The 22,618-nt window shown below is 44.2% G+C and overlaps 1 protein-coding gene across 2 annotated transcripts; it reads left to right on the top strand.

The window, feature by feature from the left end:
• The first annotated feature begins 1,261 nt into the window (after nt 1-1,261).
• On the top strand, nt 1,262-22,452 carry itgb1a (integrin, beta 1a). 2 transcript variants are annotated; one of them, XM_070852678.1, is made up of 17 exons: nt 1,262-1,570; nt 13,501-13,567; nt 13,971-14,056; nt 14,814-15,033; nt 15,127-15,297; nt 15,565-15,803; nt 16,089-16,244; nt 16,376-16,471; nt 16,678-16,767; nt 17,028-17,168; nt 17,399-17,601; nt 17,680-17,918; nt 18,029-18,251; nt 18,786-19,021; nt 19,130-19,296; nt 20,657-20,734; nt 21,245-22,452. In XM_070852678.1, exons 2-16 carry the CDS (start codon nt 13,501-13,503, stop codon nt 20,732-20,734), a joined length of 2,412 nt encoding a protein of 803 aa, XP_070708779.1. In that variant the 5' UTR covers nt 1,262-1,570; the 3' UTR covers nt 21,245-22,452. The 2 variants fall into 2 exon arrangements, with proteins under 2 accessions (XP_070708779.1, XP_070708780.1); XM_070852679.1 differs by lacking the exon at nt 20,657-20,734.
• Nucleotides 22,453-22,618: the final 166 nt, after the last annotated feature.

Here is a 22,618-nt window from a genome sequence, read left to right as displayed (position 1 = left end):
TTTCACTGAGATGGAGAAGGCAGGCTGACTGACTTGTACTGCAACCAGCCACCAGGGGACAATCGAGATGTTCTGGCTTCATTTTTTTTGGGGGGGGGGGCGTCCTGTCATCCATCTTCATATACATTCTTGACTCTTTTGTGTAACACACAGTAACACAAAGAAACTACCCGATCGAGGCAGCAGTGGAATAGTCGCCCCTGTGGTCTGCAGGGTAAAACGGCTGTGTTTGTCAGTAGAGTCAGTTGGGTTTGACATGACTCTTACAGGCCGGTCTCTTTAGTGGACACACTTTGATCAGATGCAGTTGCCCTGCAGTAAAGGTTACAGTGCAGCCATTACAGCCAGTTATGAACGTGTCCAGTGACGGCTGTCAGCCCAAGCGATGTACTGGACCTGTTCCCAGAAGTCATATTACATTGTTGGGCCCAGGTTTAACAGTTATCCTCTATGTCCACACAGAATATACAGCAGTCCTATTGTATGACAGCAAAAGTCCTGCTGTTGAATCACCAACGTTTCTATTAAAAGCGCAGTACACTGATGATGACGACGATGATGAAAGATACCCATTTTAATGCTGTTACACATTGATGTAACATCCAACAGGCGTGTTGGCAGCATCAAATGGGCAATTATACGAGCAGGGAGGGTGTCCTCTTGCAGTGACGTAAGCAGGAGGGTTAAACTGAAGCCGCAGCTAAAGTTGGCAAAAATAAAACGGGAAAAGAAAAGTAGCACCCTTCAAAACAAAAGCGAAAAACCTCTAAACATTTGGCAGTAGCTATGGAGTGTGAGTGTGTGTGTGTGTGTGTGTGTGTGTGTGTGTGTGTGTGTGTGCGTGTGTGTGTGTGCCAAGCAATTTGTCTAAATCTAGTCTAAATATTCCTAAAAGTACGCATGAGTAACTCTTTACATTGATCTTTCACTCTTTGGTATTCTGTGACTGTTGCCAATGAGGCAATACTACTGTGTTGAAATCTACAGTAGTTAGACTACACAAGATATTACATATATATATTTACATACTGTGTTTATGGTTAGAATTATGAGCAGACTCAAGTGAGACTGAAAAAATAATATTGGGGAAAAAAAACAAAAAAACTAACGTCCGAGTTTGTGTTTTATTTTGAAGGCGCAAACCGGAAAAGCCGTGCCTCACCTCCGGTGCCTTCACACCGTGTGTCGGGCGGGAGGAGCGGAGGTTTGCGGCTTTGCCTCCCAGCTCCTCTGCTGGGTCAGACCGAGGGGAAAAAGGGACCACTCCGGCGCTGCTGGGATTTTGTTTCCTTTTCCAGCTTCCCTGCATTTGGTTTTGATTTAAAAAAAAAAAAAAAACTCCACTTTCTCCGCTGAGGGAAGTGGAGGGGGGGCATGAGTAGCGGGGGAAACCTACCGTGACTTTTGTCGGAGGAGAGCGGAGCGGCTCCCGGTGCCAGCGGGGCAGAGAGTTGCTGCCGCCGCGCGTCTGTGCTGCTGCTGCGGAGCGGATCTTCACCGGCAGCTGGGACCAGAGAAGCCAGCTTCTTCCCTCTGTGTGTCGGCTCAGAGATAACAGCACGGCGTCAAGGTAAAGGGGGGGTGGGGGGTCTACCAACACACCTTCTCCTCTCCTGTCAGCCGGAATGTCCTCACCTCCAAGCCTGGGAAAAGATTCACTGAGTTTAAAGATGGAGGGTTGTTTCCTGTTGGCAGCTCTGGGGATGTTCTGGTGCTGTAGTTCACTTCCATCACTTCTGGAGTATTTGAATGTCCCTCTAAGGGTTGATAGAAGCACAATGGAACTCTAAAATAACATTTTTAGTTCTCATTATTGTTATATTACAGCATTTTAGCTTTTAAACAGCATGTAAGTGTGTGTTCAGGTGTCATGTTAGGTGGTGATGGGATGTATAGGTGGTGGTGGTGGTGGTTGTTTTGTGTGAGCTCTCTATTGCAGCACACGTTGGATATCATGAACCACAGTCTGCCTTTCACCCATCCATCTCGCCTGGATGAGCAACAGGCTGTTGCTCCATGCTTTAAGGTGGACGGTCATATGGAAGAGCTCCAACGAGCTCATCTCACATGATGTGTTTAGGTTCACCTCACGTGGCACGCTGACAGCCCACAGGGAGAGAGATGGTAGGAGGTTAAGACCGGTGACAGCCCAAAGAGACTGAAGCACATCCTGGATTCAATTGTGACAAACAGACGTATGGACATGTTGAGGGCAAAGACATGAGAGAACGTGCAGTAGCCCAACCTGACCCAACCTGAAGAGTTTATTGCTTGTTATTGCCCACTGCTGTACGTGATTGGCAGTTTGCATAGCATCCATTTGTTGGATCCTGCAGGAGATCTCTCAGTTCATTTGAAGGACGGCGGGGGGGGGGCGAAGGCTCGGTAGAGACAGCTGACTCCACACGGTGAGCTGGAGGGCCCAGGAATCAGTTTAATCAGGGAAATGGAAGCAGGGAGGGAGGAAGGATGGGGGGTGGGGTGGGGGTGGTGGGCTGGGCTGCGGTCATGAAGGAGATATGGAAGGCAAAGGAAGCGGAGGGAGGGACAGTAATAAGAGGGTGGGGGGAGGGAGGCTAATTGAGGAGGAGAGTAAATGTGGGACAGTGGGGGAGTAGAGAGACGGTAGCAGAGCCGGTAGCCACCAGCTGAATGGATGTGACCTCAGTCCCCCCCCCCCCCCCTGGGGAGCAGTTGCTGCTGCAGGAGCCGGGCCCCCCCCTGATTTATGAGGCCACTTTCCACACACAGAGGGCCACACCCAGGCCCCCTTCTTTTTTCTGGACATGTGACGTTTCTCATGTGTGTTTGGCAGTGACTGACACACACCTTATGTACGTACGTGCCCCCCCGAGACAGAAGTGATGAATATACACTTTGTTGTTTTCCCCTCCCTCTCTCTCTCTCTCTCCCTCTCTCTCTCTCTCTCTCTCTCTCTCTGTTGTCGTGCTCCTATGGGACAGGAGTGATGAATGTGTATGATTGCCCTCCGTGACACATGCGTTGTGCCGGAGGGGGGGGGGTCTCAGGCTCAGAGGCGTAAAGTGGCACAAATAATCGCCTGTTCCAGCCATTTACCTCCATCACATGCACAGACACATGCGCACGCAACTTTGGAAAGTAGGTCTCCAACCGTTGATCCCAGAAGAGCAGTTATCTCTGATTTATGAAGCAGCGAGCTCCATGCCTGACCAACACGGAGGCAGCCCTCTGCAGTCTTTCCTACATTCTTAAGGTTTCTCAAACTACGCAGTCAGTTAAAGTCTAGCTGGATGAATCAGGAAATTCGAGACTCTCAACCATTTTCTTTGCAGCACAGCAACATCCTTCGCCGCTCCTGTTCTGGTCCATTCTTCTGAAGATCATTTTTGGCTCAGATTTGTCTATTTTTGCATCTAGATTGCGGGGTGGGTCTAACTCTCGGTTTTGGTTTGTAACCTTCTTGAGCTGAGTGAAGCCAAAATGTCTGTCTTTGCTCTTTCCTATCCATTCTTCCTCTCTAAATTGGAGTTCAAACACACTTGCGGGTCCTTTTTTTTTTTTTCTTTTTTGAGGGTGGGGGGTGGGTGGGGTGGGTGGGGGGGTTGCTTGCTTCTAAAAACAGACTCTGAAACACTGGTGAGGAATGGCGTGGTTACAGCTGACCTTTGCTTGCAGAGGTCTCCGAGGAAAATGGGGCTAAACATGTTATGTTGGTAGTGAATAGCTGCAGACTTTTGTGGGCAGGAACTTATACTGCGCTCATTATTGGGACAGTGTGAAAGTTTATCTGCGGGGGCCTGTTAGTCGGAAAATAAATGTTTTTTCATGTGCCTTTCATTCACAGAACAGCTCGGTCCAAGGATATGAAAGAGTTTGTGTTTAGAAATGAGGCTTTACTCGCTGACAGAAACGCCGGCTTGTCTTTAACCAACTTAAACAATAAGATCACTGTAATCAAAGAAATGGTCTTTTACTCAAACGGAAAGTTGGGGGTTGTTCTCAAACCTCAACAGTCTTTTGGTTAATGTATTTTGGGGCCCGGTTTGATTAGAAAGGAGACAGTACAGCAGTGAGAGGAAGTCAATGGAAAGAGATGGGGGACAACATGCAACAATGGTCTCCAACTGCACCCAAACATAGGATGTTGCAACTAGGATGCAACAGTATCTGTTTTAAATCAGAATGTAGGCATTTTTAGACATACTTCTTGTAGTGTTTAGAACATTAGCATATTATTTTGAGAACAGTCACTACGGTCGGCACGTTTTTATCAGCAGTATATAACTTGATCTTTACATTTTAACATGCAACTTATACAGTTCAGACATCTTTTCCCTTCGCAGTTTCAGTTAATCTTCACTTTGCGTGCCCAATTAATGGCGTGGACCATAAATGTTAAAGGAAATTGTGAAAGTGTTGATTACAATTTCCCACAACCCAAGGTGACGTCATCAAATGCCTTGTCACGTCTGACTAATCGTCCAAAAAAACGCAAAGAGTTTCGGTTTACTGCCGCACAAGTCCGAGAAAATCAGCAAATCCTCGCAACCAAGAAGCTGAATCTAGAAGTCCCTGTAAGCAATGAAAGTTCATGGTGACTTTTATAAACTTGGTTTCATATTTTGACATCAGAAATTGTCCTTTGATCATTTATTAACGCATTAATCGGCTCCCACTTGGCGCCCCTCCCACGCCCTCCCCCACCCCTCGCCCTATGTGCAAGCCAATATAATGCAAACACTGTTCTCTGCCCTTATGAATGTGGTCCGTTAGATGGTGATGTCAGGGGTGTTAGGGGTGTCAGCAGCAGAGAGAGAGAGACACATTATCATGCTGTGGCTTCATAGACGAGCTCTTCTTTGGAGCCACCCAGACTTAGACTTTGGAATTTCCGATATTTGCAGATGTGCATACCTAATATAGCTTGATAGTGGGAGTTTATTGGTCTGACTGAACCAGCCCAGCAATTAAGTCAGCTCATTTATGTTTAACACCAGCTGCACAGTACAGGGACATCAAGCTTAAAAGCTGTGTAACTGGGAAGGTTTCCTCAAGTCCGAGCCTTCAACTGAGAGCCCATCATTCTGATTTAATGTTACAGCGGAGCACGGACACAGTTTTAGAACATGATGTGCAGTCAGTGGCCCCTGAGAACACCTTTGGAATTAAACTTGACAGATATTCTTCTTCTGTTCTCAAGAGGAAATGGAGTGCTCACTGTTTTAGCTTTGCAGCTTCCAATCTGCCATGGGAGTGGGAAATGGAGGCCCTCTAGTTCAAGTGTCAAGTCTGGAGCCTAATAAAAGACATCTGAGTGTCATTATTGTGCCAGTTTCCGAGCAGTAGGGCCTCGGCAGAAAGTCGGCAGAGGTGTCTGCTGCTGGCCTGCTGCTGGGTTAACATCGGATTAAGACCAAACTTTGACATATCTGTCCGCGGAGCGAAACAGAGCAGCCGAGGACTTAACGCAGCAGCTTCTACACAGTCTTTGTGACTCGTTAGCCTCTGTTGGACAGCTTGTGTACTATAGTTTGTCCTCTGTGCTGCTCACACATTCACTACGCTGTTCTTATAGCACCAGATTTGCTGTTTTGACCCAAGTGTTTTCACTGTGGAATGGATTGGCACGTTTGTATGCAATCACGCCAACCGAGACTTAACTTCTGTGGACAGTTTGTCTCCCAGCAGCAGCAGCAGCAGCAGCAGCTCCTCTCTAGCAAGCTTTCTGTTTGGACCGTTGGCTGTGGAGAAATCGTCTTTCTCCTCCTCGACTCCTTCTCCACACGCTGTAGAGTTGTACCCTCCCTGCTGTTTGCACTGCGCACTGCTGCCATGCATCTGCATTATTCCTCTCTCACTCTCTGCGCTGATTTTTGCAGATTGTCCCAGAGAATTAACATCTGTGACAGCCGTTCATTAATTTCCAGTGAGGTCCTTTGGCTGTGCTGCTAGCATTGACTGAAGCAGGCTTGCTTAGATTAGAGTGATGGCCTGGTTTAGGTTTAGGAATCAGACATGCTTGATTCACATAAACAATATGCTGCCGTTTTGGCAGCTCGCAGCATTTTCAACAGTCTTAAAGAAGGCGGTCTGGTCCCCCCTCTCACTGTCTCTCCTTTCTCTTTCTCTTTCTTGATCTTCCTCCCTCAATTGAATGCCAAATATGTCGTCTTCATGGCCTCCAGAGGGGACTGTGGCTGGTCTCCAAGCGCCATGATACAGGCTTCCTCTGTGATTTAGTCGAGCTTCCTGTGTTTCAGCAAAGGAAGGGCCGACTCAGCAGCGACAGTGAGTAGTTTTGGGGGGGGCTTATCCCAGACAGATCCCAGCTCCACAGGCTTAGCCCCGGGCTCACACTGTCGCTGTTATCAAACCCCTAAAACTAGCCCGCTGGCTGGTGGTGAGAATACGATGCTCAGCACTAGATCTGCTTTCGGAGGCTCCCTAAACTTTAACAAGTAAAATATTTTGTACAGCACCTTTTCCGGTCATATCAACCACCTGCTCCACCTCTCAGCCGCACCGCCTTACTGCTCTTTAGCAAAGCTCGTCTATTGTCAGGTTTCTGGCTTTTACTGGAATGCAACAGTGTAACAGCATTTCCTATTGTAGCACACAGGCGTTCTCTTCGTTATTCAGTCCTAACCATGCCGTCAGGACAACTAGTCAGAACTCAATCACAGCAAATGATTTGGTGAAATACATCCCAACAGAAAATAACCAATAAACAATAAAAGTTTCAGCTTCATAGTGTGCAAACATCACGTCTTTTCAGCAGGGTGACCTCATCCCGCCTCCAGTTTCCAGTGGAGAGCTCCCCCGTAATCACCAGAATTACCGGAACTCTCCGTACATTGATTCCGCACATTCCGAACAAAAATATTATTCAACATCATTTTGATATCATTCATATCAAAGTGTTGTTTAACTCAAAATTATTGAATGAACTTAAATTGCACAACAGCCTCTGACGGCAGCTACGTCCATCCAGAAATGCTCTGACATTTCACCATTTACAGTTACACGAGGTTAGATGTAGGTTTGGGTGTCTCTTTGGGGTTGAGGCGGATTTGTCTTTGTTTCTTGTGCAATTTAGTCCACCCCACACCCTGTGGGTGTGATTGCAGAGGCCAGGTGGGGATAACAGGTCAGAAATAACTTGTTAGCACTGCACAGCTATTTTCAACACGGAGGTGGAGCCATGAATAGTGACATGGACTTGGCCCTCCACCAAACGTTGCGGTTTTCCCTCAATTGTTTCTGCTGAGCCGCTGTGGGAGGACATCTTGTGATCAGATGTGCACTCCATTCGGTATGAATGTCTTTTAGGAGCTGAAAGAAATCAGAAGAGCTTAGCTTAAGTATTATTGATTTTCTGACTGGGGAAGTTATAAAGTCTTTTCAAGGCAGCATACCCCCAGAAGTGTATCTTTAGCCTCCTGCACAAGGCGAAGGTTTGTGGCTGTGTGTGTTTAAACGGCAGAGCAGAACTTTCAAGAGCAGCAACGAGCTGTTTTTGCTGAGCTCGTCCTCAAGCTTGCATTTGGGCTTCAGCTAGTACGGCTATTATTCTCGTTCTCGTTCGTTTACTGTGTGGATAATTGTGGGTCTCTAGCTGAACCATTTTGGAAACTGCTTTGAACAGATGAACACCTTTCATACTGTATGTCCTGAATACATTTCACTTGGCTACGATTTTGGCTTAAAATTCAACAACCTTTTCAGTACAATGACATTTCACCATTTAAAGCATTAAAGCAAGGCTGTGTAACTTTTGCATGAAGACTACATAAGCGATAAAACACACACTTTCTGAATTTAGTACACTCGAGGGATTTGCTGCTGCAGCTTTAAAGTAAAATTCCAGTTTTCCATTCCGCTGTAGAGATTCCTGGAAAGAAGTGACTCACGCAAAACAACGTATTTTGAGGCAAGCTGTTCAAACCCCCCCCTTTACGTCTTTCCAGACAAACATGGGGCTTACCTGAATCATTTCAAATACCTGTCTCTGAAATGCATAGCAAGCACAGGGAAGTCTCATGTTGGCTAATGTAAGCAACCAAATATTGCTGTGTAACTGATATTACTGAAGTCGGTTTGCTGCCTTTATGACTCCTCTACTTGTGCTGCCTATGGGAGAAACCTTCTAGGTTGTGCTTAAGGTTCCCGTCAGTGCTGCCACTGACGCTGTTCTCTTCTCAGAATGTGAAAACCCTGATAAATGATATTGAACTCAATAGAAGCTGAAATAGAAGGTGATGTCATTAACACAGGTGATGGAAACTCTTTGGCGAAGCTCCTTCTACTGAGGAATAGTTTGAAAACTAAAACGCTTAAGTAATGTGGAAACTATTATGACATGTTTCTAGATGTTTGACCCTCCTGTATACAGTGAGTGTTTTTGTCTGGTCCCATTGGATTGTCTGCTCATAACAGTGTCCTCGAAGCAAAGAGTCACCTAAAGATTAAAGACATTAACGTCGGCCTCGTTATTTATTACACGGAGGCTCTTTTTGGAGGTGAGTGGGAACACTTGAAGCATCAGATCTTCTGTCGTGGTCTCAGAGGGCGGCCTGATTCATTGCTTTTGTCTGCCACGAGAGGGTCCTTCGAACGGTGGTGGGAGGTGACGGTGGGGGGGGTGCCCAGAGACACAGACAGACACTGTTTGATATTCTCCTTCAGTTCTGTCGGGCAGCTTGTACGTCTCAGAGCTCGGACACACTCCCCGCTCGGCGCTGTTAGGAGGGTATGTGAAGTCAAGGGGCTGGTTTGGCTTGGCTCACAGAGGAAGGAGAGAACTGAACAATTGTGTGGGTGGTATGATGGAGGGGGGGTGACACAGAGAGGAAGGAAACGAGGGAGAGAAAGGGAGTGTAGGATGCCAAAGATACGCCACAGGCATACATTGAGTGACTGAATGCACCTTGAAATGTTTTAATGATATATTAACTAAACATGAGATCCTCAAAGTCTGTATAGATACATCAGCCGCTTAGACCTCATTTTCATTTAGTGGCGTTTACTAAAAGAACTTCTAGTCTTCTTTTGACATTAAAAGGGCCTGAACACATACTGTACAAACGGAGGAGGACGGATTAGGAGGGACTAAAGGGCTAACTCAGCAGACGCAAGGAAAGTCTGTGAGTTTGGACTTGAGGCAACCCTTTTCCCCTCCGAGTCGTGCACCGCCCTTTCCTGTTTTTCCTTCTTTTCCACTACTTCTTTTTCACGGCCTGAGATGAACAGCTTTCCCGAGTGAGAGAAGCACAGGCCTTCTTCCACAAAGAGAGCTGTGACTGTTGAGCTGCCATCAGCTCTTTTCCACTGAAGTGCATGCTTTATTGTGTCTAGCCGTTCCCCCCACTGCCTCCCTGACTCTACTGGTCATTATTCATGGCAGTGCTTTCTAAAGTAAGTACTTCTAAGCTACTTTAAATGCAACTCTGTTTAAGGGAAATCCACTCAGTCACAGCTAAAGTTTGTGTGCTCCCAAATTAAGCTGGGTTCTCTACTCCAGAGCTTTTCACACGGGGTTCCTTGGGGAACCCTCCCACAATAAACAGTTGGAATCAAATTCAAATCAACTTTGTTTTAGCGTATAACATTCTGAATTCATAGCACCAAGCTGGGTGTTACACAGCTTCCTGTCATCATGGGTCTCGTGGCTACTGTTTCTCCAAAGTGCAGTGACACTGTTGCAGGTTGCTATCCTGGTCAGACACATTCAGCCCCCCAGGAATGCCTGAGAGGCTCGGCCTGTTTTAGTCACGCACCACACTTCTTTTCTGACATGCATCACTTTCTCCTGCCAACTGATAGAGCGTTGGAAAGCCCCGTAAAGCGCTGGGATGCCATTAGTCACAACTCAGGTGTATGTGACAAGTGGACAGGCACCGTGGAGTAAAAATGCGTACATGTGCATGCTGGTGTCTGACTGATAGAGGTGGGAAGAGCGAGGGAGCTGCAGAAACTGCTTTGCTGCATGAGAATAAATAGGGCTGTTCTTGTCTTACTGTAGTCAGGAAACTGTCTGGAATGTATTTTTTTGCTTTCCCGTGGACAAATCCATTGGGGCGCTGTGGTTGTAATAGCCTCCATTCCTCTCCTCCACACAAGAGCAATTCTGATTCCTATCTGTGCCACAAGCAAAATATTCAAGCTGTTCATGAAATTGTACCTGTGCTCCTCATGAATCTGATGAACTGTATCATTTAGAACGACATTATTCAATGAGACGAGATAACGCTTTCTTGGCATTATCTCTTTTTGTTTAGAATGGTATGAGGGTATAGTTTCTGAGCATCATGGCTCCTGGAACTCGGCTTTCCCACAGAGCCGAGCAATGTAAGGCTGTGGGCAGGGACTGTTGCAAATGTAGTTCTTCGAAGCTAAGCATGTATGAAAAACTCGAAACATCCTGTAGTCAGAAATTATTATAGGTCATATTGATTCATTGAGCTTTTATTTATATAATTCATATAATTTTGTTAATATAATGGTTGAAAGCTCAAATTACATCGGGTCAGTGCTCATGTCAGCATGCTCTTTGTCTGTACACATCAGTTACAATAAGACAAATTTAATCACAGCCTAACAATGGCTATTGTGTCATGTATAAAATGGAAATTCATGTATATTTCGGGGCGATTCATTCACAAAATGAAACGCTTTTCTAATGCCATCAGCGCTTCTCTGAAAAAGGGGTCTGACTAATACCTAGAGAACAATTAGTCACATAGTTAGTCATAGTCACAGTGATATTACACTAGAGGGAGTGCTTTACCGAGTGGAGTTGAGCTGTCCACCACCAAAGAAGAAACCTCAGCGATAGCTGGTAACCATTTTGTGAATCACAAATCTGAAATTTGTCCTCACAGTTTTCATCAGCGCTGATGACTGTGTTTTATTTTTGTGTAGAGGTCATATAATTCTTGAATAGTTAAGTATCATTTTCATGAATAATTTGTGCTTTTACATCTTTATTCTGACTTTTTACTTCAATGAATACATGTTATAGCGCCCAAGTTGTATTACGACGTGTGAACCTGGAGCTTCGGAGGTGCGCTTTAAAGCAGCTTAACATCCTGCTCGCAGCCCTTTCTTGGACTGCTCTCTGTCCTCTGCTGTATTTCACTATAGTTTTTTTTTTTTTTTTAACTGAGCATTCCTCTGTGCAGCTGCTAAGCTTCACGAGATTGAAGGACAATGTGATTATTTATTTTCTAACCTGACACCTGGCAGGAGTTTTGTACAAGTGGTTTGCATTTAAATGATTACTTGGAGCTGAAGTCAAAACCACAGCCAGGGTGAAAAGTAAATATGAGTGCGAGGTTTTGCTGTAAGAGGAATGTGGACCTAAATTCCTTTATTTTAAGCGTGGGTTTCACTGAAATCAGTTCATCACAAACTCCATTTATGTAACACCTTTTCCACACAGATCAAACACTGTATGGATCTTTATTCTCTTTAAAGTCTATCTTCTTAAATGGTGTGGTGATGGTGTGATACGAGCAGAGCCAGGTTATGAGGTATTTATCTCATGGAAACACAGTCACACACACACGCCACCCGTGTACAGCAGTGCAGAGATTTAAACCAGCTGATCTAATCTGGGGGGGGCTGCAGACTGGCTGTCTGTCCTCTGTGTCTATATAAACGGACACACACACACAGAGGCACTCAGGAATGCATCACTCAACACCGCGCTCACTGAACGTCAGAGCTTCCTTTACCACAGTCTAAGGGAATGCAGTCTTTTAAAGAAGCCCTATGAATAGCCAGTAATAGACAGTGGACTAAAAAAAAACTAAACTAAACTGTCACTTTATCACTGTCTGGCTAGCTCTAATTTGAACCTCATGCGTTAATATTGAGAGCGGTAGAGTGATACTGTGGAGATTCTCTCAGAGATGACTCCCATGAGTTAGTGATTTATGGCCAAGTAGGATATTAGTGTTGCAGTTACATTCCACGTGTTAATAAGATTTGGCACAAGCTGATCCCTGCTGGGAAACTGCACCTTAATACAACATCAGGCCGGTGATTTGGTGTCTGTCGGCGCGTCCCCAGCTGGTTCTCATTAGGCCTGCCAATAAGAGGTGGCGAGAATCGCAAAAGTGTCAGGGCCAAGTGTTTTGAGACTTGTAATGATAGTGAGAGGTCAATGAAAATCCCTTGTTTTCCACTTACAGTACAGAGTCTGAATGTAACCTGAGCTCTGTTCTCAGGATTGTTTATTGTCAATAAAGGTATTTCATTAGCCATGCTAGCACTGTGGCTCCAGGGATGGCATTGCCAGTCAAGCTGGTCTTTGACAGACTGAACTATCTCTGCAACTACTGAATGGATTTACCTTAGAGGGTGTATCCTAATGACTTATGTGCTAACCTCCTAACTGAGCTACTTATATAGTAGTGGCTCCTACTGTTCTGCTGCCTGAGAGCCTTTGGTTTTCACATAGAGGCCCCAGCAGGTTTTTAGTTTACCTAATATCAAATATGCTAATACCAAAATATCTCAAATGAATTGATGGGCACATCATTTTGTACAGACATTCAGGATTTCTAGAGGATGGATCCTACTGACTTTGACTTTTTTTTAGCACCACTGTGCAGTTGAAATTTGAGGTTCCCGTGAAACTCTTGTGGTCGCTCGGTCCACCACTTTGGCTCAGGCCTAAATGTCAATTAGCAGAATTGCCATTAAATTTGTTACAGACATTCATGGTCCCAACACGAATGTCTTGCAAAATCACTGTCGGCCTCAGCTGTAATTTATTTTTAGTGCCGAGCACAGTAAACAGTATGCCTGCTACACATCATGGTAGCATTACCACCATGTTGCATATTGTCTGCATGTTGACAAGCTTTTGCTCGATGCTTAAGTACTGTCTCACAGAGACGGCTAGCGGGGCTGTAGACTGATCATAAATCAGCTGTTAATTACAGAAAGAGGTCATTCAGTTCCTTTGTTCTTAGTAGGAAGTCGTGATCTTTGCATTAAGAGTAGAACAAGATGCATCAGTATGGCTGCATTAGGACAAGGGATCAATATACACAACAAGAAGGGGTTGTCTCTAGGGAACTAGTGCTATTTTCAGTAAAAGGGTTTGTGGGAAAAGAGAGGCTGCTGTCCAAACCAGGGGCTAGTCAGTGTTATTGTATGTGTGTGTCTGCCTGTCTGTGAATGTGTGTATACATGTCTGCGTGTGAAAGTGGCCCTGAACTGAATTTGCTACCCTTTGACCGACTGAAGATAGCCAATCGTCTGCCACTGGATAATTTATCATCTCCAAATACGGCCAAGCCATTTACAGATTCTATCTCTCATCACTCTGAGGCTCCTTTGGACCCCGTTTGTCCAGGAAATGATGCATTCAACCTTTCAGGCCATCTAGCCCGCCAGCTAATATTGTTAAGAAAGGCACCGTCACGAATGACATACTGCTTTGCAAAACAGCGCTCTCTTTTTTGATACGACACATTTAAAAGCTGTTTTTCTTGTCTGTGTGTTTAGATGGACCTGAAGCTGCTCTTGATATCTACATTGTTTGGAGTCTTTTGTTACAGCGATGCTCAGAAAGGTAAGATTTGTCATTTTGTCAAACAAGATAAGCTCACATACTGACCGGCTATACATCTTTGTTCTGTCACATGATATAATTTCCTTGATATCAGCTTACATAGTAAACATTCATAATGATGAGTGCCTCCCCAGAGAGAGAGAGAGAGAGAGAGAGAGAGGCTGGCTACTGTTTCTTAATGATGTCACTGACCAGAGATTTAACGTAGCATCACTAAGCATAGAGAATAATGGAAAGGACAGAATGTTCTGCCTATGTCTCCAATTACCATCGAGCCACACACTGTTCCAGATGAACTGATGTGTAAACACGGGGGCTTAACTGGCTGCTTACTTTGCAGGGACTGCGCTGCACCCCTGCTCCCTCTGACTCCTCTTTTCTCCTCTCTTTGTTTCCCATCCAGAGGGAAACGAGTGCATCAATGCCAACGCCAAATACTGCGGGGAGTGCATCCAGGCTGGAGCCAAATGTGGCTGGTGCAAAGACCCAGTACGTGAATCAGAGCTGTCAGCTACGATCACTCCTGAGAAATGCAGTTTGATGCCATTATGATGCCATTAGTCGTATAGCAATAGTAAGCTGGTAGCTTTGGATGCTGCTGCAGCTGCTGATTGTTTTGCCTTAGTTTAGTTAAAATAAGTGGAAATAATGAAAAACGGCGTCCACAATTTCTTAGATGGTGATGTTTTTAAATTCATAGGTTTGTCTAACTAACTAAAAGAGAATTTACAACAGTAGAGCAGACGAGCAACCTTATTAATGCTGGAATAATCTGTTGTTTAATTGATCCAGGACCAACAAAGAAGTAATTGCCAACTATTGTGATAATCTATTCATCGATTCTAGCTACTCAAATGTCGATTTTCTTTGATTGGCATTTTTAGAAATTGAACATCTTTGGGTTTTGGACAGTTGGTCGGATAAATTAGCAATTTTAAAACATCACCCTAGGCTGTGGAAAGTTATAAGGGGCACTTTCCTGATGTTTCGTTGACCAAATAATGGATCCATTAATCAAGAAAATAAGAAGTAGATAATCTATTATGAACATAATCAGTTGGTGCAGACCTCATCCCTTCATTTAAAAAGCTGGAGTACATCAAGTATTTTTGCTCGATATAAACCAATATCTTTCCTACATGCTCCCAGTTTGTATTGTAGGCTTTCTGTTTACAATTTGTTGTCTCCATACCGAAGTCAAAAAAAGTGATCTTCCCTTTAATTTTCCCTGTTCTCCTGCCCTCAGAAATTCCTGAAACAAGGTGAGACTGTGTCGACCCGCTGTGACGAGCTGCAGTCTCTGATAAAAAGGGGCTGCGATGAAGCGATGATTGAAAACCCACACGGGGAACAGACGACCCTCAGGAACAAAGCGGTGACTAACCGCAGAAAGGGAGCAGAGAAACTGAAGCCGGAGGACATCACTCAGATCCAGCCCCAGAAACTCAGCCTCACCCTCCGATCTGGTGAGAACACATTTTAATTAGATTGTTGGCTTTGTCTTTTTGGGGATGGTTGGACATTACAGAGTTTTTTTTAATGACGGTAACTTTATTTAGGTGAGCCCCAGACTTTCAACTTGAAGTTCAAACGAGCTGAAGACTATCCCATCGACCTGTACTACTTGATGGACCTGTCCTACTCCATGAAGGATGATCTAGAGAACGTGAAAAACCTGGGAACCAGTCTGATGCTGGAGATGTCAAAGATCACTTCTGACTTCAGGATAGGTAAAGATTTTCATTTTGGAGTGTGATACCATTCTATAGTTGTTTCTGTATGTCTCTGCAGTGATAGCTGTCTGAACATCCATGGGTACCATCATTTTAATGGTGTACATTTGCCAACAACGTAGACCAAACGTGTCGACTTACCTTTAAATCCTACACTGGAGCACCAATTCTCAAACCAAGCTCTTGTCAAGCTTTTACCCAAACCACTTGTTGACTTTTTTGCCTAAGCTTAACATGAATTCCGAATCCAATTGTCTTTCAAAGGTTTCGGTTCCTTTGTGGAAAAGACAGTCATGCCATACATCAGCACCACCCCGGCTAAGCTGCTCAACCCGTGCACAGGCGACCAGAACTGCACCAGCCCGTTCAGCTACAAGAACGTCCTGAAGCTGACGAGCGATGGCAAGAAGTTCAACACCCTGGTGGGCCAGCAGCACATCTCTGGAAACTTGGACTCTCCCGAGGGGGGCTTTGACGCCATCATGCAAGTGGCTGTGTGTGGGGTAAGTTTCTGCTGCCCTTCAGTGATCCTGTGGGAAATAATCACGCTCGGGCTCCTTAAGGAAGGTGGTTTTCCCACAATTATGGCACATGCTTGTAGGGATACAGAGCCAGTAAATGTGTTTATGTGGTGATGTGTAAAAAAAAAAAAAAAAAAAAGGTATTTTACGAGTCCATTTACAAGGAGATTGTTGGATGCACTGAAGTTAAAGCGTCTCAATCTAAACTGAGGATGTGTATCGCTGCGAGGAGACATTTTTTCTTCACTGTTTCTTTCTCATTCTCAGGATCAGATTGGCTGGAGGAATGTGACTCGCCTGCTGGTGTTCTCCACTGATGCCGGCTTCCACTTTGCCGGAGATGGCAAGCTGGGTGGCATTGTTTTGCCCAATGATGGAAAATGTCACCTGGAGAACAATGTGTATACAATGAGCCACTACTATGTAAGCCGCTCAATATTGTTTGGCCTGTTTTGAATCTCATCAAACTGAAATTGGGGCTTACACTGCTTCTCGTGTTGACTGTGATGTGTTACATTGTAAATGTGACATTTCTCCTCCATCCTGTTTTAAAGGACTATCCATCCATTGCTCACCTGGTTCAGAAGCTGAGTGACAACAACATCCAGACCATTTTTGCAGTCACAGAGGAGTTCCAACCCGTTTACCAAGTGAGTTCTCTCACTTTAAATGTTGAAATAAATGTTGTGTGCATCTACACGTGGAATTAAGCGGCTGGAGTCAACGGTTGCAGTCTACAGTTGCTCATGGAAGTGTTCTCCGCCCTGTGTTGTTGCTAAGAGAGATTCCTGGCATCACAAGATTAAAAGAGGTGTGATGGAGATTTATTCTAAACTTTTCTTCTCTCTTTCTTCAGGAGCTGAAAAATCTCATACCAAAGTCTGCAGTAGGCACTCTGTCTGCCAACTCAAGCAACGTAATCAACCTTATTATAGACGCTTACAATGTAAGTACATTGTTGAGATTGTTGAGTTTCTTGTTTAAAAAAAATGTAAATTAGGTTACCGTTCACTCACATGAACTACATTAAAGCATTCAACATTCTGATTGAGTTGGAACAGTCCAAGCTTTTTCCAAACATGTGTTCTCGTTTAATACTCTGCTAAGCCTCTGTGTATTGCGCACTGTCAAAACAAAGCTACCAGATGACATTCCAGAGGGGGGAAATGACAACCTCTGTGTTGTTATCTTTTTGGTTTTTGGCAGTCTCTCTCGTCCGAGGTTATTCTAGAGAACAGCAAGCTTCCAGAGGGAGTGACCATAGCGTACACATCCCACTGCAAGAATGGAGTGGTGAGTGAGGGCGAGAACGGACGGAAGTGCTCTAACATCTCCATCTGGGATGAGGTGAGGATTGTTTCACCACTGTCACGATGTCAGAAAACACTCCCGCTATTCACGTCGTTAACAGACAGACAATTTCAAGCTAGATTGTGTTATTGAAAAGGCTACCATGCATTCATGTCACTGACAATAAATGGTTTCTCTGTAACACACAACAGGGATCATAGTATCTTGTAATTAAGAATCACTTATTGACTGACCTTCACAACTTTCTCGTTCTCCTTCATTCCTAGGTTATGTTTAGCATCAGTGTGACATCGAAGGGCTGTCCGAAAAAAGGCAAGCCCGAGACCATTAAGATAAAGCCCCTGGGATTCACAGAGGAGGTGGAGATTACCCTCAACTTCATCTGTGAGTGCGAATGCCACAAGGACGGTATCAACAACAGTCAACTCTGCCACTTTGGCAACGGTACCTACGAGTGCGGAGCCTGCAAGTAAGTTTCCTTTTCACTTGGACTCATGTTTTAGTGTTAAGACAGACGTTCAGAATTCTAACCTTCGCCTTGTCTCAGGTGTAATGAAGGACGCGTGGGCAGGCTGTGTGAGTGCAGCAGCAACGATGTGGCCACGGAGGACATGGACCGGACCTGCCGTAAAGACAACGGCACCGACATCTGCAGCAACAATGGCGACTGTGTGTGCGGCACGTGTGAGTGCAAGAAGAGAGACAACCCCGAGGAGAGGTACAGCGGGCAGTACTGCGAGTGCGACAACTTCAACTGTGACCGCTCTGGAAACAAGCTGTGTGGAGGCGAGTATGACACAAGACCGACGCATGATGCATAATGCACCTCGAAGGATGTTTAGAAAGAGAAAAGGGCTCATTAAAACTGTCATCGCACCTTTTTTTTTTTTTCTTAGGGCATGGACGCTGTGAGTGTAGAGTCTGTATCTGTGACCCCATGTGGACGGGAAGCGCCTGTGATTGTTCTCTGGACAACAGCACATGTATGGCCAGTAACAAGCAAATCTGTAATGGCAGAGGAACGTGTGAATGTGGCACCTGCAAGTGTATCGACCCCAAATTCCAGGGTCCCACCTGTGAGACTTGCCCCACCTGTCCAGGAGTCTGCATTGAACACAAGTAAGTATGAAACGAAGACTTGCAGATGTACAAATGCTTTTAATTGTTTTAAAAGCGTTTTTTTGTTATCGTTTATTTGATTTTTATTTGATATGATACACATTTTTAGATGAAGTGGAACTTATACCTGCAATAAGAATATTGCTAACATGGATGTTTATTCATCAAACATGAATAAACATCCATAAATGTGCTTAGAAATCCTAGAAAAAAAGACACTCCTTATACCTCCAGAACTTGCCTGAGAATCATCCTGTTTTTACGTTTTCTTCAGTATAAAAGAATTCCCATGATAACTGTCGGCGCTTCTGCTGGAATATTAGTATCAGGAACTACCAATAGCTAATTCAGCGTACGTTTAATTTGCCAAAATGTAAACAAATGAAAAAGATTTGCTAACGCTTTATTAGCTCACAGTTAACTTGTTAACCGTGGCATCATTTTTCAAAATGTCATTCTTCAGTACCTGCAGAATGGCAGATATAACAGATTAAATCCCACTGCTCATTGCTAACAACGCCCTGTTCCCTCCAGAGAGTGCGTCCAGTGCCGGGCGTTTGGCACCGGCGAGAAGAAGGACACTTGCGAGAAAGACTGCAGCTACTTCAATCTGATCAAAGTTAAAGACAGGGACAAGCTGCCCCAGCCCAACGACGCCTCTTACCCCGTGATGCACTGCAAGGAGAGGGACGCCAACGACTGCTGGTTCTACTACACCTACGCCGTCAACAACAACACGGAGAAGGAGGTCCATGTGGTTGACACGCTGGGTAAGCAGGACACTGGGTTCACATGAACCAATAGTAACACAGGCTGTTTGTGACGTTTTTCCCATTTCAAAATGCCTAAATACTCTGCTGCACCCTGCCATGTTTCAGATTGCCCCGCTGGTCCTGACATCATCCCCATCGTGGCGGGCGTGGTCGCTGGCATCGTCTTGATTGGCTTAGCCCTGCTGCTCATCTGGAAGCTGCTGATGATCATCCATGACAGAAGAGAGTTCGCCAAGTTTGAGAAGGAGAAGATGAATGCCAAATGGGATACGGTAAGCGTTTTGAGCTTTGACCAACTGAAAGATGAGCAGGATAAAAAAAATGTCTGGCAGAAGTTTGGTCAAGTAATTTAAATGTGGAAAACAGGTGTTGTTTGGTTCTTCTGGAAAGCCAGCCTGTCAGGGAATTAACTTGTGAAGACTGTTTGTTTTTCTTAGCAGCAGATGAGATTTTCAGACTTATTGATAGTGTCTCGCTCGCATTCTCTCCTGTCTCACAGCTGTAGAAACAGATTAAATGTGTTGCTTTTGAGTGCCGCTCAAAATCAAAATGGAAAAATGTTGGGGACTGTGTGGACTTTTTTGGGAATGTTATGCACTGTGAGCAGAGTTCGACTTCTTCTGGGGAGTGGCCACAGCTCCTCCCCTCCGTACTTCCTTCCCTCTGTAGCCATCAGCCAACATCAATATGCCAGAAGACTGTAGTGCAGCGTAACTTCACGTGCACTCCTGTGGCTCCATCTAGTGGTGAAACTGTATGTTAGCATCTGTATGTGGGTTTCATCATGCGCCTATGCTGCATGTTGGGGTCAAGGCAGCATACGGGACTAGATCCCTTTAGTTTGTGACTGTTAGTGAAACTCTGACTGACCTGGGTTCCCGTCAAGATAACAAGGCAAAGCAACCACAAGGATTTTCAAAGACTGAGCTCCTTCCTGTGCCCTCGTATGGTCGCAGTCACTCCATCCTGATCTGCAGCCTGCAGTGGAGAGCATGGTTTCAGTAGATTAAAACAGATCTCAGTTTAATCAAGCTTCCACACAAGTTTAATATAAACTAAATGTCATAATGTTTCCAGATCTCTTGGTATCCTCTTGACAGATGCTGGGCAGAGAATACATAATAAAAATAGTTTAGATGTCTGCAACAGCGTCACCAAAGAGACACAGAGCCAGAGCTTGTGCTTGAAGAGACTGTTGTTCCCATTTCTAGGTCAAATGTGGGGATGTCCTTTATTACTGAATATCTGGCTCTGAATATCTGAATATTTTGCTCATTTTCCCGACTCTACAGCTGTTTTATAGCACACAAAGGTCCCACAGGTTAACCCAGTAGGTAGAGGTGGGTTTACCTGCGTGGAGCCGGGGTCATCGTCTCTTTGAGGGCTTCCAGTTAAAAAGAAGGCGTTCGTTTGATCAACAACTACAGCAACAGCAACATGTTGTTCATCCAGATTTTATCCTCATCTCTTATCCTCCACTTCTCGCATTGTCTTCCTTTCATCACTCTCTGATCCTTCATCGTCATACTTTTACCCCTTTAGTCTGCCTTTTTTTTTTTATCCCTTTTGTCTGTATCATTGTTTCATTGTTCTGTTTTCCTGCTGAACTCTGTCCTCATTTCCTACCTGTAGCAAGAAAACCCCATATACAAGAGTCCTATCAATCAGTTCCAGAACCCAAACTATGGACGTAAAGCTGCTGTCCTTTAAGTTTGTATTTCTTTTCCTTTTCCACTTCAATTTCCTGCATGGGCTGTTCATGTGTGTCTTGATTTCCCTCGGTTGCTACTTTCTTCTTTATTGCACCCGTCTTTTAAAACCATCAAGTGAGCTTATAGACAAGTGGAGCCTTGGGAAGAGTAATATTAGCCCTCATAGCTCATGAGTGCATGAGTGTGCTGTGACAATCAGTGCAGCTAAAAGAAACACAGACCCTGGTCAGAGTTTGAGAATATTTAGTGTCTTTGGGGCACAAATATCAAAACCTCGGGTGGTGAGTATGTTGTGTGTTAAATATTTTAATTTCTTTACTCCTGATATTTGTTATGCTGTCACAAACGCATGGCTGTGTGCGGCGTGTGATCTAAATAAATGACAGGGTCAGTAAACGATGAGTTTTTTTTGTGTGATTTGTGGTTTAAAAAAAAAAAAATCTAACAAAAATGTTGTAAATGGTTTGACTGAGTAATAATAACATGATTGTAACTTCTTGTTTTCCAGGGTGAAAATCCTATCTACAAAAGTGCTGTCACGACTGTGGTCAATCCCAAATATGAAGGAAAATGATGGCGTCATGATGGTGGCGAACTTTACCATCAAGTGTCTGGCAACTGCAGTATTTACCGTGGGTTTGAGAGGCCTGGGGTCTGAGGGCAACTTGTGGTGGAGTTTATGTCTTGTCGCTTTACCTTTACCATGCAGCCACTGCATCTGTATTTTTACTAACACTTATGATTTATATGCATTTGTTGGATTTTAGATGTACAGTATACAGTAAGTGTATATACTTTTTAAGTTGCATATTTGCAGAAACGAAGACGTGACGGTGCCTTTTTTTTTTCCCCGCCACAGGACTGGTCTGGGCGGAGGATTTAGCTTTCTTAACACAATGTGGACACTATGGACATGCAGTATATGTACAAGAACTCCTCAGTTACTGTCTTTGTCTTTCAGTCCCTCATCTTGTCTCTCTCTGTGCACTGACTTCCTGTGTGTTTCCGCGTGTTCCAGACAGGACCTGAATTTCTTATGTATAATTGTCAGCCATAACAGCACATTATGTCGATGTGCGCGTATACAGTTATGTTGAATCGCAATAGATCACGCAATGGTTGTAAATGTAGTTTTAACTGCGGCTTAGAATCATCCGATGTTTGAGATTTTATTGCACTCTTATTGAGTACCGTTGCCCATTCTGAAGAAGTAAATACACAGAATGAAGATTAGAATGAATTATCATTATTTGAATTGTTGACATACTATCACAAAGGGACTGTATACCACTTGTTAAATTTATGAAATTGTGGCAATGTTGAACAATCGAAGGAATTGTATAGTTGTGACACAAGTTGCAATCAAGTAATGAAATATTGTTGCATTTGCAAACTGCAATAACTTTATTACACATTCTCAGGTCCTTTCCTGTGTTTGTCAAGGTCGCCAAAAAATATGTTTTCTGTTGTTCAGTGAACAAACTCATTTGTGTGAGTCCATTTTGTTTGTTCTATATTTTTAGACTGTCAGACTGAAACAAGAGTATTTAATCAGACGTCATATGAATCACCTCTGAAATGCTTTCACACCTAAATGCCTCTGAAGTACCACACACAAGCCTTCACAGTATTGTTTTCAAAGTGCCTTTTATTTCAGCACCACATTTTCTCCCAATGCTGTTTATGAGTTATTTATTGAATAAAGTTCAAAAACTGTCTTGTGTCTTTCTGTGACGCCAAACTGTGACTTTGTTTCATCAAGATTTTCATGTGTTGATCTCCATTTTTCTTTTTAAATAATAGACCAGAAACAGAAGTAATGACACATCAAACCTGAAGGCTTGATGTGTGATCCAGTGCTGTAAATAAAATCCACTGAAAC

This window comes from Pempheris klunzingeri, chromosome 21 (assembly GCF_042242105.1).
Source record: "Pempheris klunzingeri isolate RE-2024b chromosome 21, fPemKlu1.hap1, whole genome shotgun sequence".
In the NCBI taxonomy this organism is placed as follows: Eukaryota; Metazoa; Chordata; class Actinopteri; order Acropomatiformes; family Pempheridae; genus Pempheris; species Pempheris klunzingeri.
The sequence above is the reverse complement of the archived record's forward strand: the minus strand, read 5'-3'. Positions and strand labels throughout refer to the sequence as shown.